The 17,031-nt window shown below is 38.1% G+C and overlaps 1 protein-coding gene across 2 annotated transcripts in view; it reads left to right on the top strand.

Moving 5' to 3' along the window:
* Positions 1-17,031, top strand: part of kif3a (kinesin family member 3A) — a 40,951-nt gene that overhangs the window by 11,672 nt on the left and 12,248 nt on the right. The window contains exons 4-11 of one of the 2 annotated variants that reach the window (XM_062970383.1): positions 13-97; positions 1,054-1,159; positions 2,226-2,365; positions 4,046-4,243; positions 7,911-8,085; positions 8,862-8,963; positions 13,279-13,350; positions 16,218-16,374. In XM_062970383.1, the coding sequence (XP_062826453.1) occupies positions 13-97; positions 1,054-1,159; positions 2,226-2,365; positions 4,046-4,243; positions 7,911-8,085; positions 8,862-8,963; positions 13,279-13,350; positions 16,218-16,374 (1,035 nt within the window). The remainder of the gene's footprint in view (positions 1-12; positions 98-1,053; positions 1,160-2,225; positions 2,366-4,045; positions 4,244-7,910; positions 8,086-8,861; positions 8,964-13,278; positions 13,351-16,217; positions 16,375-17,031) is intronic. The other variant, XM_008104729.3, reaches the window with a different exon arrangement.

Here is a 17,031-nt window from a genome sequence, read left to right as displayed (position 1 = left end):
TTTTGGCTTCAGGTTTTTGGTTCGAGTCTCTTATTTGGAAATCTACAATGAGGAAGTGCGTGACCTACTGGGGAAGGATCAGACACAGAGGCTAGAGGTAAGAATTAAATATTTGTAAATTACTGCTGTCAGGTAGGAAGTACTGAAAAGAGCTATGGGCATTGCTTAATGACTAAACTTTGAAGCATATTCTCATGCCTTTTTTACAGATGTGGAAGAGTGAGAGAGTAGGATGGTGCAGACTGTTTCAATTTTTATTCTACCAGCTAGCCAAACGATATAAATTAGATATGTGTGGCAAATTTTAATGCAGCTACATGTTATGTTAAGTTGATGTCATAAAAGATTTTGCCCTTGGATGTTGTAGATTCCATTTCTAATCAGTTAAGTTTCAATTGTAAAATACATACCTTAACTGTTTTATGTATGTTTATTTCCTACTGCTTCATGACCCAGTGTAGCTTTCTTTTCCTTTGAGATCCCATTGACTTTTAATTTTGCTTTCAATTTGTATGTATGCATTAATGTGGCTTGTTAACTGGAAGTCAGCAGCAAACTACATCTGCCTAATTTATACTATTTGTACTACTACTGTTGTTCACACAAGAACTCGCAATTAACATTTCTCCTGAAATTCAAGTACTGTAGGAACCTAAAAAGCTTTCCAACTAGCACACTTGTCTCTGTCCTATAGCAATAACCTTCAGAATTTGGAATGAAGAGTCAGCCATAGAGACACTGTCCTAAAATTTATGATAAGCCCACTAGTCTCATCCTGTGCTTTCAGTACACAAAATGATCTTGTAACCTTTGGAAACTGAGAGAAAGACATTGGTAATATAAACCTTTGTAAAATTAAGTCGTCTTCTTCAGATGCATGGAGTGAAATGCCGATGAATTAATCCTTATATGTGAATAATCATAGAACATAAAATTCGTGATCTCATCTGTTAATAGTATTGAATAGTAAGGCTATAGAAAACAGTATTTCTAAAGAAGAGGTCAATATGGATAAACAGCCTCCAGAAAATAACTGCTAGATTTGTTTCATAGGTTAAAGAGCGACCTGATGTAGGAGTGTATATCAAAGATCTTTCAGCTTATGTTGTGAACAATGCAGATGATATGGACAGAATTATGACGCTTGGCCACAAAAATCGTAAGTTACACAGCCCCACCTGATTATTTTACATCCTTAGCAGACTATTCTCACTTCCATTTTGTGTAGCTAACTAACTGAGTGGTTGAGGGACCCAGCCACAATATTTATGGAGACTGATTGAAACTTCCAATATGGCTTATTTGATAGTTACAGTTCTGCATTTGTTTGAATCAGCTTCCTTTAATTAATTGGTCAAGTTTACACTCAGTGGTTGGAGCTTCTACCAAATTTTGTCAAACCCATGTAGGTGTTGTTTTTCATCATCTTGTCAGTTGTGCTTGAAATATCACTTTACTTCGGCATAGCAATTAAAAATCCATTTGCTGGGTTATTTCCAGGGTAAAAAATCCCAAGAGTAGCAGATTAGCAAGGGGCACTATGTGCATCCTCTGCATTGCCTCAAAGTCAAACCGCACTTTTCTGTGGCCAAGAGACCCAAGGAGTGAACTGCAGTTCTTGTCTGAAACTTCCCTTAGTTGATTTCCTGTCCTTCCTTCCAGAGTTAATTACAATGGCTGTGGTATTAGGTTTAGGGAAAGGAATCATTTGATACCCAGGGTCCCAAGATGATTCAGTGAGCTTCCTATGTGAGAGGGGATATAAACTTGAGCTCCATGGTCCAAATCTAGTAATTTGTCTCTAGACTGTACTAGATTTCTACAAATGACATTTATGAAAATGGAAGGAAAATAGGAACCAGTTTTTTTAAGAAAGAGTTTAATTTCCCATTCGGCTTGGGTGTGTTGCATTTGGTGGGATAAGAGCTATGTGAGAATATCTGATCTGGGCAATGCTAGTTAATGTTATTTCAGATCTACTTAATTTTCTTCATTTCCCATATAAATTTTGCACATTGTAGGCAAGATGGGAAGATGGATTCTTGACAAAATGAGGAACAAATTGAATTAAATGTCTAGCTTCTTGCTTGTATCTATGTGAAAACTGAATCAAAACAGCAAGTGGGGAACATACACAATAATATTGTATGACAGTGTTTTCTTGTCATATCACAGACAATGTGATAATGTAAAGCGTTTTTGTTTGACTTTTCTGTGGCAAATAGGTTCTGTTGGGGCAACTAATATGAATGAACACAGTTCCCGTTCCCATGCTATCTTTACAATAACAATTGAATGCAGTGAGAAAGGTGTGGATGGCAATATCCACGTACGCATGGGAAAGCTGCACCTAGTAGATCTTGCGGTAAGCCATTACGTGCCCTTTAATGCAAATCTTATGACCTGGATTATTGTAGGAGCTGAGATGCTGTCACAAGGCATTTCATGGGTTTCTTCATGCAGAATAATCCTATGCTTTGCTTCTGAGAAGTCACTGCTGCCGTTTTCAATAGTGCTTAACTCCCAGGCAGGTGTGCATAAGATTTCAACCTCAGGATAGTCTGAATAACCTAGGCAGCTTTCTTGGCTGATTGAAAAATATGTTAGACTCTCTTAAACCAGGTGAGACTCTCTGTTCCTTCTGCATTATTTCTGTTTCCCAGTTTTTGTAATACTACATCAGTTTCTTGAGATCATGACATTTGAAAACATAAAAAGGCCTGCCACTTTATTGGTCTGCTGACTTGTAAGCCTTTCATAATAATCCATGTAATGACTTGATTATTTTGCTTTCCCAGGGTTGGGGTAAGGATACTTGTTTTAACTTGTTGTAAGAAAAACGGAGAATAAAGTGCACCTTAAAAATGATTGAGTTCTATTAGACATGAGCTTTTGTGGATTGTAGTCCACTTTAGGAGATGCCATTCTGCTAAAGTGGACTACATATATGAATCCCTTATGCCAAATGAAATTGGTTTGCAATTAAAATTCAGGCCACAAGCAAATCAAGCATTTGCTTGAAAAGATTGCTTGCTGTGCAGGGAAGGTAGATAACTGCCCAGACGCTGGAGGCCAGTTTCTTCCTGAATCGCTCCCCCTTCTCAAATCCATACATACACCCCTGATGGTACAAGGAAATATATCATATTTTAGCCAAAATGGCCACTAGGAATGACGCTATAGGTTATGGCCAATGAAGGCAGTATTGGGAGGGGGTAGTTTTAAAGCCTTGATTAAAGAAAATTGTATTTTTTCATATTTGAAATGATTGGGTATGAATTTGGAGAAAAAATCAGAACAAAAAAATTAAAAGAGGTATTTGGGAGGTTTTGAGATCTACAGGGGAAGGCTTTTTTCTTGATCCTTGCTCATTTAGTGAGGACACGAGAGTGCACTTTCTCGGTGGCTACTCCAATCCTCTGGAATCTTCCAATCCTCATGGAAGGCTAGGTTGACCCCCTCCCTGCCTTCCTTTTACTGGTAGATGAAGACATTTTTGTTTCAGCAAACTTATAATGTTTAAGCAGGGATTTTTTATTGGCCTTGTTTTATATATCTTTTAACTTTTTATGTTTTTAATTGATTTTAAAATGTATGATATGATTTTATTTGTTGTTACTTTAGGTGGGCATGTTTTAAAAATTATTGTTTTGTAAGCTGCTTTGGGTCCCACCCGGGGAGAAAGATGGCATGTAAATTAAACAAATGAGCAAACAAATTGGATGACCTAAACTGAGCTTCAGGGTCCCTAAAAGTGAGCTTTGGGGACCACCTGTTGCTTGTAGGCCATATTTTCTCCAACCCTATTGCAGAGCCAGTTCGTAATGTTAGATTTGTTGCTGGATTCTTTCATGGGGTCCAGTTTTTTGGATCTGGCACTACTATTGGTTTCTGAATGTATCAAGGTTTGACCCTTACTGCTTCTTGCATGCAGGCAGTTGTCTTTCTCCCTTTTGCAGCGTATATCATTATGTGTCCTGTTTGTAAAATACACTTGGTATCTGAACTTTTCATTCCTCCTAATTCTTCTCTCCCCAACAACCAGGGATCAGAAAGACAAGCAAAAACTGGAGCCACTGGGCAACGACTGAAAGAAGCTACAAAAATCAACCTTTCTCTCTCTACTCTTGGGAATGTCATTTCTGCACTGGTTGATGGAAAGAGCACTCATGTGCCTTACCGTAACTCCAAGCTGACTCGACTGCTCCAGGATTCCCTTGGAGGCAACTCCAAGACTATGATGGTAATAACAAGAAAAGCATATGCAATGTCTATAGTAAAATACAAATTCTTATAATAAAAGAATCTTGTTAGCTGTTCTTGTCTATATATATAAAAGAGTGATGGCATCAGGGCAGTGGACAAAACAACAAAACTACAGGCCCCCCAACCTCAAAATTTGACAACACAACCCATCATCCACGCCTCAAGGTTGATACAACAAAAAGAAAAGAAAAATAAAGTCCTAATTAGAGGGAGAGGAATAATTGTTTTTATCCAATTGCTGCCAGTTTAGAGGGCTAATCTCTGCCCACTTCGTTGCCTAGCAACCAAGGGACAGCCAGGTTTCAGTTAGGGGACAGGCCGATGTAGGCCTCACTTAGACTTCTTCCACAGATTATCTGATTTGAACTGGATTATATGGCAGTGTAGACTCAAGGTCCTTCCACACAGCTATATAACCCATTTATAATCTTATATTATCTGCTTTGCACTGGATTATCTTGACTCCACACTGCCATATAATCCACTTCAGTGTGCATTTTATACAACTGTGAAGAAAGGGCCTCATATAATCCAGTTCTGAGCAGATAATTTAAGATTAGAAATATACAGTAGACTCTCACTTATCCAACATAAACAGGCCGGCAGGATAAGTAAATATATTGGATAATAAGAAGGGATTCAGGAAAAGCTGATTAAACATCAAATTAGGTAATCGTTATACAAATTAAGCACCAAAACATCATATTATACAACAAATTTGACAGAAAAGGTAGTTCCATGCGCAGTAATGCTATGTAGTAATTACAGTAGAGTCTCACTTATCCAACACTCGCTTATCCAACGTTCTGGATTATCCAACGCATTTTTGTAGTCAATGTTTTCAATATATCGTGATATTTTGGTGCTAAATTCATAAATACAGTAATTACTACATAGCATTACTGCGTATTGAACTACTTTTTCTGCCAAATTTGTTGTCTAACATGATGTTTTGGTGTTTCATTTGTAAAATCATAACCTAATTTGATATTTAATAGGCTTTTCCTTAACGCCTCCTTATTATCCAACATATTCGGTTATCCAACATTTTGCCAGCCCACTTATGTTGGATAAGTGAGACTCTACTGTACTGTATTTACAAATTTACCAGTAAAATATCACAATGAATTTGAAACACTGACTACAAAAACATTGATTATGAAAAGGCAGACTGTGTAGGATAATCCAGAACATTGTATAAGCGAATGTTGGATAAGTGAGATTCTACTTTGATATGAAATAATTTCTAGGATAGAATAATGCAGAACAATATAATCTCTAAAACCAGGACAGTAATAAAGAAATAAAGAAATAAAGAAAGTAAATAAAGCAAGGAAATGGGAAATTCCACAAAGGAAACAATCAGGGCCAGCTAACACCTCCCAAGAAAGGATTCTTCCAGAAAGGAAGCTGAGAAGGCAGTGAAGCACTATGTATTACCAAAGTCCTTATTATTACTATCATTACTATCCTTACTATTATTATTATTATTATTATTATTATTATTGTGTTGCGGTCAACCGTGAAAATGAATACAATCTGGCTCCAAGTATTCAAAAACACTAAAATCAGAATATAAAAAAATTAATGTGGTATAATAAAACAGAACAATACAATCTCTAAAATCAGAACACTAAATAAAGAACAACACTCTGAAAATAGCGGAATTCCACACAGAAAACAATCAGGGCCAGCTAACACCTCCCAACAAAGGATTCCCATCATCAAAGTCTGGCCAATCCTCTGTTTTCTCAGGGCCACAGACAGTAGAAGCATATAAAATATCGCAAACAACACCACTCTGAAAACAAGGTAATTCCAGACAGGAAACAATCAGGGCCAGCTAACACCTCCCAACAAACAAATCACTCAGGGAGGAAACAGCTAGGCTTTAAATCTGCAAGGCCATTACATCCTAATCATTTTTCCTAATTGCAGCATTCATACTTGCCTCCAACAGACAAAAAAAAACAAAACAATCAGAAATATTGCATATTCACAACCTTTAGGAAATAATGTCCCCTGATGGCACAGCATGTTAAAGCGCTGAGCTGCTGAACTTCTGGACCGAAAGGCCGCAGGTTTGAATTGGGGGAACTGACAGAGCCCCCACTGTTAGCCCCAGCTTCTGCCAACCCAGAAGTTCAAAAACATGTAAATGTGAGTGCATCAATAGGTACTGCTCCGGTGGGAAGGTAACGCCGCTCCATGCAGTCATCCCACATGACCTTGGAGGAGTCTACGGACAACGACGGCTCTTCGGCTTAGAAATGGAGATGAGCACCAACCCCCAGAATCATACATGACTGGGCTTAATGTCCGAGGAAAACGTTTACCCTTTACCTTAACTACCACCAATTCCTCAATACTTTATTTCCCATACCACCATTCTTCGCCACAGCAAAGCGTGGCCGGGCACAGCTAGTATATTATACTAACATTCCCTTTACATTTTGGGTAAACTGTTAGTGAGTAGTGAAACAGATTCTGACAAAATAGATAACTATATGGAGGATCTATTTCTCTTATGTATTATGGCCTCCAAATGGGAGAGCCTTTGTGTAAGTAGGGTCTATGCTTTCTGGTGGTCCCCATGTCAGTGCTAAATCCATCATGGGTTTTAGTTCAAACTTTAAACAAGCTAAAAGGAGATTTGAAAGTACATTTTTCTGATACCTACCTCTTGGATTTCATTACTTATTGTCAGAACACTTTAAAAGAGCTAAAAATATATTTGAATGTACATTTTTCTGATACCTACCTTTTGGATTTCATTACTTAATGTATCCAAGGGAACACAGTCACTATTTTGTATAAAGTGACTGTGTTCCCTAAGGTAACAAAAAACATAGTGAATGTCTGTTGTCTGTTATGCATGTTAAGTTGCAAAATTGCAGTCTGACAAAGGGGACTTATGAGAAACAGGACTTATGAAAACTCCTTTTGGAGTTCAAGGCATACAAACTACTTCTGTGGACTGAAGAAACCCTACAAAAACATCAGTGGTGTCAGCTTTGATGTCAATAAGATGTGGCTAGGGAAAATGGATGTCTGTAATGCTCCTTGTATATTTATTGTAGAGAGGAATTATGCTTAAACATAGCAATGGCCACACAGTCTTTTCATCTGGAGTATGTTTACAAGGCAGTATCATGCTCTGTTCTAGAGCCCACATATTCTGGGGTCACATGTAGGAAAATGTGGATTTGGTAGTGACTCATGGATTTGACATAGGATACCATTTCACTTCACCCTGGATTGGTCCATGAGTTTCCTACAACTAGATTTGATCAGTAGTCTTACTCTGACAACATTATATTGTTTGATTTGATTTGAACAGCTATATTCTGTCCTGTACCTGAAATTCTAGGGCAGGTGGCAGTCAGTAGAACAGCTTAAAAGCAATATTACCAATTTGGACATTTAAGACAAGGAAAATCCACAGACCGTTAGACCAAACTGAAATCACTAAACTTTGAAAACTTGGGTGAATAACCAGGTTTTAAGTTTCCATTGAATTGAGGTTACTATCAGTTGGCACAGTAACCAAACATTGGCCTACTCTTGCTTTATACTAAACTGGATTTTGCCTGGTTCCTTAATCTTCTAAACCCTTAACTATATAATGTGATCTTTTGTCTTAGTGTGCAAACATTGGTCCAGCAGATTATAATTATGATGAGACTATCAGCACTCTGCGATATGCTAACCGTGCCAAGAACATCAAGAATAAAGCTAGGATTAATGAAGATCCAAAGGATGCCTTACTTCGCCAGTTTCAGAAAGAAATAGAAGAGCTTAAGAAAAAGTTGGAGGAAGGTAACCCGTCAACTTTCTTTCATCCTACAAATAAGCAGTGAAAACATTTAAAACTGAGAATATTTTCTAATTTTCTCATACAGGAATTTTGATTGTGAAATAGTTTTCTTGAATGTTTTTGTCCTGCCACCTTTAGAAGTTGTGAGATAGGTTAGATTGAAAGACAGTCTCTTCCCCAAACTTCATGGTTGAATGTTTTAACCTGGACCTTTCCTAATTTGAATGTAGTGCTCTAGGGCTGAACTTCTTCTGATCTTCAGATGGAAACTTAACACCTTTCCATAAAATATTACATCTACCTACACAATGTTATTTAGAGCTCATGCTGGATTGCAAATGACATGTCATCTTAATTTAGACTTGTTTATAGGTAATGTAAAACAAGGGGTGCGGCAAACCAGATTTGATGTATGTCATGCCCTTTGAGGTCCAGTCTAGCTGCTAAGGTTTTACGATTGAACTGCTTAAAAAACAGCTCCTTAGATGTCTAGTTTTCTGGGAAGGCTTAGAAAGAATAAGAAATAGGGCGGGAGTGGGAAAATATATGTGCTTGTGTCACACCTGCCAGAATTCCCCCATCATTGATGCCAGTGGCTATACCATCTAGAAAATTCTGGGCATTATTGACAAAAGAACCAAAAATTCTGAGCTGTGAACATAAAGTCTGTTAGGCTCCATACTGATAATTATAAAATTCCATAGATAAGCTTTTGTTGAAAAGTGTTTTGTTTTTGTTTGTTTTATAATCCGGTTAAATAAACATACTGATACTTCAGGGGAAGAGATCTCTGGCTCGGAGAGCAGTGGTTCTGAAGAGGAAGATGATGAGGATGATGGGGAAATTGGCGAAGATGGAGAAAAACGGAAGAAGCGAAGGGGTAAGGTGCAGAGAAAGCAACTCCATCTTACTTTTTGAACATTGCAGATAATATTATTTCATTTACTTACGTTATTTATTTATAACCCACTCTTCTCCCCGTGGGGACTGTTTGTAACAGATTACCTATAGCAACCACTGTGCCTCCTTTACAGAGTTATTTATACCTCATTTATTCAGTTTATATTCTTTTTCCTGGCACAGAACTGAAGGTGGCTTACAACATAGACCCTGCCCTCTGCTTCTATTTGTGTCCTTTTGCTTGTGATAGTTTTCTTGAACACAGAATTACTAAATAACAGCAGGACAGTGTTTGTAATTCAGAAGAATGTGTGTTCTTGTTTGGGAGTGTGCCTGTCCCATTACTGTTGGTTCAGGTGCTCTCCCTGTTACATTCAACTCTAAGAATTGGACTGAATCCTACAGAAGCAATGTATGGTTGTTGGATTGCGACTCTCATCATCCCTAGCCATGTAGGCTGGAGATTATGGGCTTTCAGCACAACAGTATCTGGGAGGCCTTAGCTTCTGCACTCCTACTACAAACAGATTTCAGTCTAGACTTTGTATTGTTTTCCTGTATTGCTGCTGGTTGAGCATACTTTACCTGGAATTGCAAAATCCAAAATTCTCCACATCGGTAGCCAAGATAGTGGCAGTGTATACAAACCTTGTTTAATAGAATCATAGAATCATAGAGTTGGAAGAGACTGCATGGGCCATCTAGTCCAACCCCTTGCCATGCAGAAAAAACACATAAAATTATTTAAAATGATGTGTAAAATTACTTTTAGGCTATGTGTATAAGGTATATATAAAACATAAATGAGTTTTGTGTTTAGAATTGGGGTCCATCTCCAAACTTATGTGCATATTATGTGTGTGTATACAAATATAGAATTCCAAAATCCAAAGACAAATCTGTAATCCAAAGCACCTTTTGGTCCCAAACATTTCAGATAAGAGAGACTCAACCTGTACAGTCCTGAAAATATTCTTACAGAATAATCTGCATAAAAATCAGTTAGACTTGATTCAAATATTACATTTTCTGGATATGGTGTTAATGTCAAGATTTTGATTATATAGAATCATAGAATAGTAGAGTTGGAAGAGACCATGTAGGCCATCTAGTCCAATCCCCAGCCGTACCGAAAAAGCACAATCAAAGTACCCCCGACAGATGGCCATTCAGCCTCTGTTTAAAAACTTCCAAGGGAGGAGCTTTCACCCACACTCCGAAGCCGAGAGTTCCATTGATGAATACTCTTACAGTCAGGAAGTTCTTTCTAATGTTCAGGTAGAATCTCATCTTCTGTAATTTGAACCCATTGTTCCAAGTCCTAGTTTCCAGGACAGCAGAAAACAAGCCTGCTCCCTCTTCCTTATGGCATCCTTTCACATATTCATACGTGGCTATCATGTTTCCTAGAATCATAGAGTTGGAAGAGACCTTGTGGGCCATCCAGTCCAAGTCCCCGCCAAGAAGCAGGAAACTTGCATTCAAAGCACCCCCAACATATGGCCATCCAGCCTCTGTTTAAAAGCCAAAGAAGGAGCCTCCACCACTTCAGAGTTCCACTTCTGAACTGCTCTCACAGATAGGAAGTTTTTCCTAATGTTCAGGTGCAACCAAGATGGAGAACTACAATTCTGCAAAAGCAGATTCAGGAATTTTAGTTTAGTAGGTTTTTTCCTCATTTGGTTAGAAGTAAAAAAAAAGTAGAGGAGCACTATAGTCATAGTTAACTAAGTAATCCCTTCATATTTGCAGTTTTGGCTTTTGCAAATTTGATTATTAATGGATCTGAATAAAAATGTTCTCTCTTAGAAACATCTACCTACTTGAGTCATGCAAGAGGACCTAGAGATTTCTAAATAGGAAACCTCACCAGAAGTCTTTAGGTCCTCCAATGTGATTCTGTGTTCAGCTTCCAGCAGACATTGTCCATAGTTAAGCTGAAAAACCTAGAAATTCCTAGAGAGATGTTCTTCCAGATTAAAAAAAAATAGCAATTTCTTTATTAATTGTTTTTTACTTTCACGGGTCCTGTGCCCCTAACCTCAGTGAATGTGGAAAGCTAATTACATATAGTCATAAAATGTGTCTGCTAAGTGGATGATAACTTGGGATGGGACACCAATAGTTATTTTTTAAAGGTGTGATGAAATGATCCATAGAATCTGAATGTTAAGGAATGTCTTTGCCTGTGTGGAGTAGATTGACTGTTCTTTCTATTTTGTTAGTGAAGAATCTCTGAGTTTCTGTGTGTGAGCCCTTGAACACTTGTACTCCTTCACATTTCAGTCATGACATTTAGGACTGAGTAGGATAGGTTCAAGTATCATATGTTTACTTCAGCACAGGTTCTCCTCAGTATTGGGATCAATATGGTTAGAAGCACAGTTGTCACACTTTGGGTAAGATAATGCTTGTGGTTATTGGAATGCAGGAACTATTGGTTTGTATGTTACTACAAGTGTGCAGTGAGGGAATACGTGATTCCTGATGTCATCTTGCATTGTATTTCAAGGCAGGGGAAATGCCCTATCTGTTTAAGCAATGGTCAGCATAATAGTAGGTCTCCACCATTTCTGTGTTAAGAATTTGCAGGCACCTGAGCTCTTAACTTTCTTTCAGGGAGTTTATCTCTTTTGTTTTTGGAAATGTGTATCTGTATGCAACTCATGTTGGTTTGTAGGTCTGCAGAGTTGGCCTTCCCCTTTCCAGGGTGATGGTCTTAACAAATGATCTTTATACTCTTTGTGCCACAATGGCAAGTAATAAAAATGTTACAATTGCCCTAGTTGCAGCTAAAAGAAGAAACTGTTGAAGCTCTTTCCTTTGTTGGCTTTGTTCTCATTCAGAGTAGTGAGGCAAATTCAAGTTCTTTGAGTATGGGAGTGGGCTAGAAAAGAATAACCTTCAGTGGGTTGTTGTATGTCTTTCGGGCTGTGTGGCCATGTTCCAGAAGCATTCTCTCCTGACGTTTCGCCCACATCTATGGCAGGCATCCTCAGAGGTTGTGAGACACCTTCAGTGTCTCATCCCGTTGCCATCCAGCTCAGTTGTAACTGATAATTATGAGCTTCCACTTTGTGGGACAAGAAACTAACCCAGATGACAGCAGTGATGATACTCAGGTGGCCAAGAGATGCTCTCAAAAGGGAAATAATTCCACTTATTGCTGTCACTTTGGAAGCTAGTTCATAAAGGAAGTTCTCATTTGAATTCTGTGTCCAGGAGAAGAAGGATGATGCATGTAGGATGCAAGGTCATTTCCTTCAGAGGAATGTTATTTATCTGTTGCAGAGTTTTGCATTCTTGGAAAAGGTTATTTATAAAGGGCCATATATTTATTTTTTCACACAAATTCCTGACTCTGATGTTGGATATGTATCTTTAGTCCATCCCAAACCTTTTCTTGGAAGAGTACAAAGTGTAGTCTCTCTTAAAAAGAAATATTGGAAAGGAGGCATAGGGTGTATCCACACTGCGCAAATACAGCATTTGGCGCAATTTTAACTACCTTGCCTCTGTCCCATGGAATCCTGGGACTTATAGTTAGTTGAGGTATTTAGAACTCAATTGAGCAGTCAATGCTAACACAGTGCCCTTGAACTTGCAGTATCAGAGCTCTGTAACGATGATCTCATCAATCAAATCCTTGGATTCCATTGGATGGAGTCATGATGTTAAAGCTGTATCAAAGTGCTTTAACTGCATAGTGTGAATACACTCAAAGGGAAAGTTTTGCCCTCCTGTGGCAGTTATTGCTTTTGTAGCTTTTAGCATGTTACAGTATCCATGTGAAATGGGACGAGGCAAGAATTTCACCAGTCAGTTTCCTTGTGATGTTCCCAGTGGTAGATGCGTCACTGTGACAGAATATATCTATAAACATTTTGGTCTTGACTGAAACCCAGGACCCGTGGAAGGAAGACATTAAGGCCAGAGTCTTCTTTCTCTTCTCTTAACCTCTTTGAGTTCTTAGTTGATCTTTTGCTAGGTACAATTAAAAAACCATCAAAGACCAAAATATTTTCATGGCAAAGTAGTGTTTGAAGAAATGGGAATGGTGTCTTTTTACTCAGACCAAGACATCTGTTGATTATTCATTTGATTTTACATAAAATGACAAGTCAAATTAAGATGTATATTTCACAATTCTACAGCAAAGCTCTTGGAGAAAGATGGGAAAATCATTATTAAACTAATCTCTTGTCCTTTAGAGCTAATGCTTAGCATGTGTTTCTTGTTTCTTCTTCCTTCTTCTTTCCTGGGTTTTCCATGGGGCCTGCTTCTCTGTTTTCCAGGCAGTAGTACCAGCAGTAGCTCAGACTCTACATGCTCTGTCATAGAAAAACCTCTGGACAAATCCTTCACTAGTGAGTGGGAGCTCTTAAGTCATCCAGTGAAGCTTTGGCCTTTCCATAACCTATGCACTCGTTGTTTTGATGCTGCATTTTGCTCCCTGCCTTTAACATTGGTTTTGTTCAGAGTGTAATGTGGATTATCCCTACCCACTAAATAAAGCATGCTTTTTACCTACGCTGTTTCAAATTTTGGGCGGAGGGCACCTCAGTAAAGCTCGAAGGCATGGTGGTATTGATTTACAAAATAGACTGATTCTTAAAATATTCTCTTGGTGATCTCTAACATTTTACCCTTGCATTGACTACATCTTATATTTCAGTTGGATTTTTAATCTTCTTTCTCTGGAAGCTTATTCTGGATAAAGGAGTTAGACCAAATCCACAATCTTGTAATTTGGGACAAGATTGGCTGAAATGCCTGATTCCAAATTCCTTTACTCGGCACATGATTCTGCATTTGAAGAATTTTCTACATCAAAGCTGAGCAACTTTGAGATTCTTCAGTTTAGTTCTTTTTGCTCTTAACAGCATAGCCAGTGAGGAAGTTTAATGGGAATGACGGTTCAATCACATATGGAGAGGCAAAGATTTCCCCACCTATATGGAATTGATATTACCCAGTCTGACTACCAGGCATTTCCAATTCAGAGAGGTTAATGGGAAACCCTGTGTCTCTGGGTTTCATTTTAAGCATTAGAGACGTTAGGTGGTGCCAACATTCCTTTAGTGTACATATCTCAGCATCACTGATCTTGACAGCTGATGAGGAGGAACAAGGTGAAGCTCTTTCATTTGTATTTTGAAGTGGGCTTCCCACTCCCCTGGCCTAAGCCACTGCATTCAGGATTCTTCCTGCAATGTACTCCTTTGAGGAACAATTCACTGTGTATGGATCAAACTCCCACTTGACATATATGTGACATAGACTGGACCTTCAGATTTAAATGAAAACAAATACATGTGATGACTTTTTTTGCTTTTGCATGTTGCATGGTTTTTATTTAGTTTTTTGGCTGCATTTCCTCCTTTCCACCTACCACTTTCCTCCTTTTCTTTGACAGCACCAGCTATAATGTGTGACTTCACCTCTGTGGAAGCATCTAAGTTTCTTGAAACATGTCTGTTCAATGTTCTGCTCAAATTAATGTTGATGCTTGCCGTAATCTCTCCAAGTGGCAGGTGGCCCCCATATCAGTGCAATGGTAGATCTGCTCTGGTTTCAAGTGAGGGCTTTAGGAGGCTATCCAAGGTACCCTGTCCCACTCTAAAATATTTCACCATCTTTGAAGTTTGAAAGGAAATCTATAGTACTTTTAGTTCTGTGTGATATGGAAGCCTCCAGTCATTACTCAGATTTCCTGTGTTTGATTGGCCATCTCAGATGCAAACAGTTAACTGGCAATTGGAACCGCAACACCAAGGAATCTCAGCTAGATATGAGGCAATTGGCTTCTTCAGGTTCTCAAGTTTATACAATTTATATGGCAGATTATTTTTCTATAATGCTTTTTGGCCCTGTTCTCTGTGGCAGATGTATAGCACGGACATCAAGAATTAACTTAATACTGTTCAGAAAAATAATGAGGTGACAATTCATGATGTTCTTCAGTATGAGGTGCTTACTCTGTTTCAGTAGGGGAGCAGGGGAGCGAGGCAGAGATTTAATCTTGCATTTCAGTGTTTAATTTGCTAGTTTTTTTCTTTTTATCTGTTGATGCACATTTTGATGAATGTTTTTACTTATGACCTTGTTTGTTTTGCAAAACAAATCAAGCAATAATATCTTTCTTTTCCCCCCCCCCTCCCTGCTCCCTTCCTCTTTGTGCGTGTGCTGCCTCTCTGCGATTTGTTTGCCTCTTCTTCTTAAAATGCAAGATCAAGCAGGTTGGTGTGTTTGATTTGCACTCCATCTAATACAGTTTAAAGGACTTGCTTAAGGTTTTTTTTTTCAGACTGCCTAGCTATGCTCTCTATCTTTCTCTCTTTCACCTCAGTTAATTCAAGATTCACGCACTGAAAATGTTAAGATGATAGATGCAGTGCAATTATCAATTTAATTGAAATGGGGCTGACTATGAAGACAAGGTTTATCTAACATTGTAGAAATGTAACTGTGGAAGAGAGAGATAGGGTATTCTTAGGGGCTTCCCCTTATAACAGCAATAAAACCATTGCCTATTTTCAGGTACAGTTGCTGTAATTTTAGATATATCTAGATAACCCAGATGTATGAAAATATGGGGAGGGCGAACAAAATGGGGCAAACAAAGATGTCCTCCTCCTTTTTTCCATCTTCTAATTTCAGTTTTAAAAGATTTCATTTAGGTTTGCAAGCCTGCTCTACCTTGATAATTGTGTTCCCCTTTCCTTCCATCATTTTAATTTATTCCTTCATACATATTTGTTCTATTATTCTAATGTGTTTTGTTCCCCGATTTTTAGTTTTAAAATTCTATCCTCTTTAAGAGTATGTTTAAAAAAAAAATTTCCATATCACAATAAATGAGTACAGTTCAAGTCATTTCACTATATGAGCTAGAATTTTGCTGTATGGCTGGAAGGCATAATTGAGAGCAGTATATATATATGAGAGTTTACATTATGAAATGTATAGAACACATTTTTAGCAATGCATCATTTGCTTTTGGTATCAAAACGGATACCCCTGTCTCTTTGCCTCTTGCCTGGATGATGATAAAGGGGGGGGGGTGAATCCTGGAAGCCTCAGTGACAGTCATAACTATAGATTGTTTCATTGCAGTAATTACTAATTGCTGTAAATTATTAATGTAACAATTCATGTGAGGAGGCAAACACACATGTGTTTTTTAGCTTGTGCTGTTTTTAATCAGCCTTTGTCCCCCCCCCCCCCCCCCAAGGAAAGAAGAAGGTATCTCCTGACAAGATGCTGGAAATGCAAGCCAAGATTGATGAAGAAAGGAAAGCCCTTGAAACTAAGCTTGATATGGAAGAGGAAGAAAGAAACAAAGCCCGGGCAGAGCTTGAAAAGAGGGAGAAGGACCTACTTAAAGCACAGTGAGCAATTCAGACATTAAAATACTGTATATTGCCCTTGTGTAGTGCTTTCAAAGTGATGGAAACAATCCATTTCCATTATGTAGGTATAATCTGATTCATCAAATTTATTAGCCTTTGCCCATCAACATTACTTTAAAATATGTTTTTATTGACAAAGAGTATTTGTCAATAAAACAAAAAAAGTTTGTTTTTTTGGCATATGTAAGTTTTTTACACTGGGGTTCTTTAGAGAGCAAGGTTGCACATGGAAGTGGACACTAAAACATGTGCTGCTTGATTTGCCTGGTAGTGCTTACAAATCATCATATTCACAAAGATATTGAATCTTGTCTAGTTGCAGATGGTAAAGACGTGAACCTCAATTGTGGGCATCAGCCTTCTCAGTTAATTTCATATTTTCAATGTAGCATGGTGAATTTCCATACGCTTGCCTGTACTGCAAATGATGTTAGTTTGGTGATTTTGACTACTCCAGATGCACTAGAAATACTCCCAAACAATACATGCAAACCCATCCCACATTTTATAAATGTTAACAGACCAAATGAACTTTTCTTATCCTTTCTAGCCTATTTTCTATAGATATTCAGGCCACTCATTCCAAACATGGATATAGTTCTCAGATTGTACAACATACTCAACCCCACAGAGGAA

The sequence above is a fragment of the Anolis carolinensis genome, chromosome 2 (genome assembly GCF_035594765.1).
Source record: "Anolis carolinensis isolate JA03-04 chromosome 2, rAnoCar3.1.pri, whole genome shotgun sequence".
Lineage (NCBI taxonomy): Eukaryota > Metazoa > Chordata > Lepidosauria > Squamata > Dactyloidae > Anolis > Anolis carolinensis.
The sequence above is the reverse complement of the archived record's forward strand: the minus strand, read 5'-3'. Positions and strand labels throughout refer to the sequence as shown.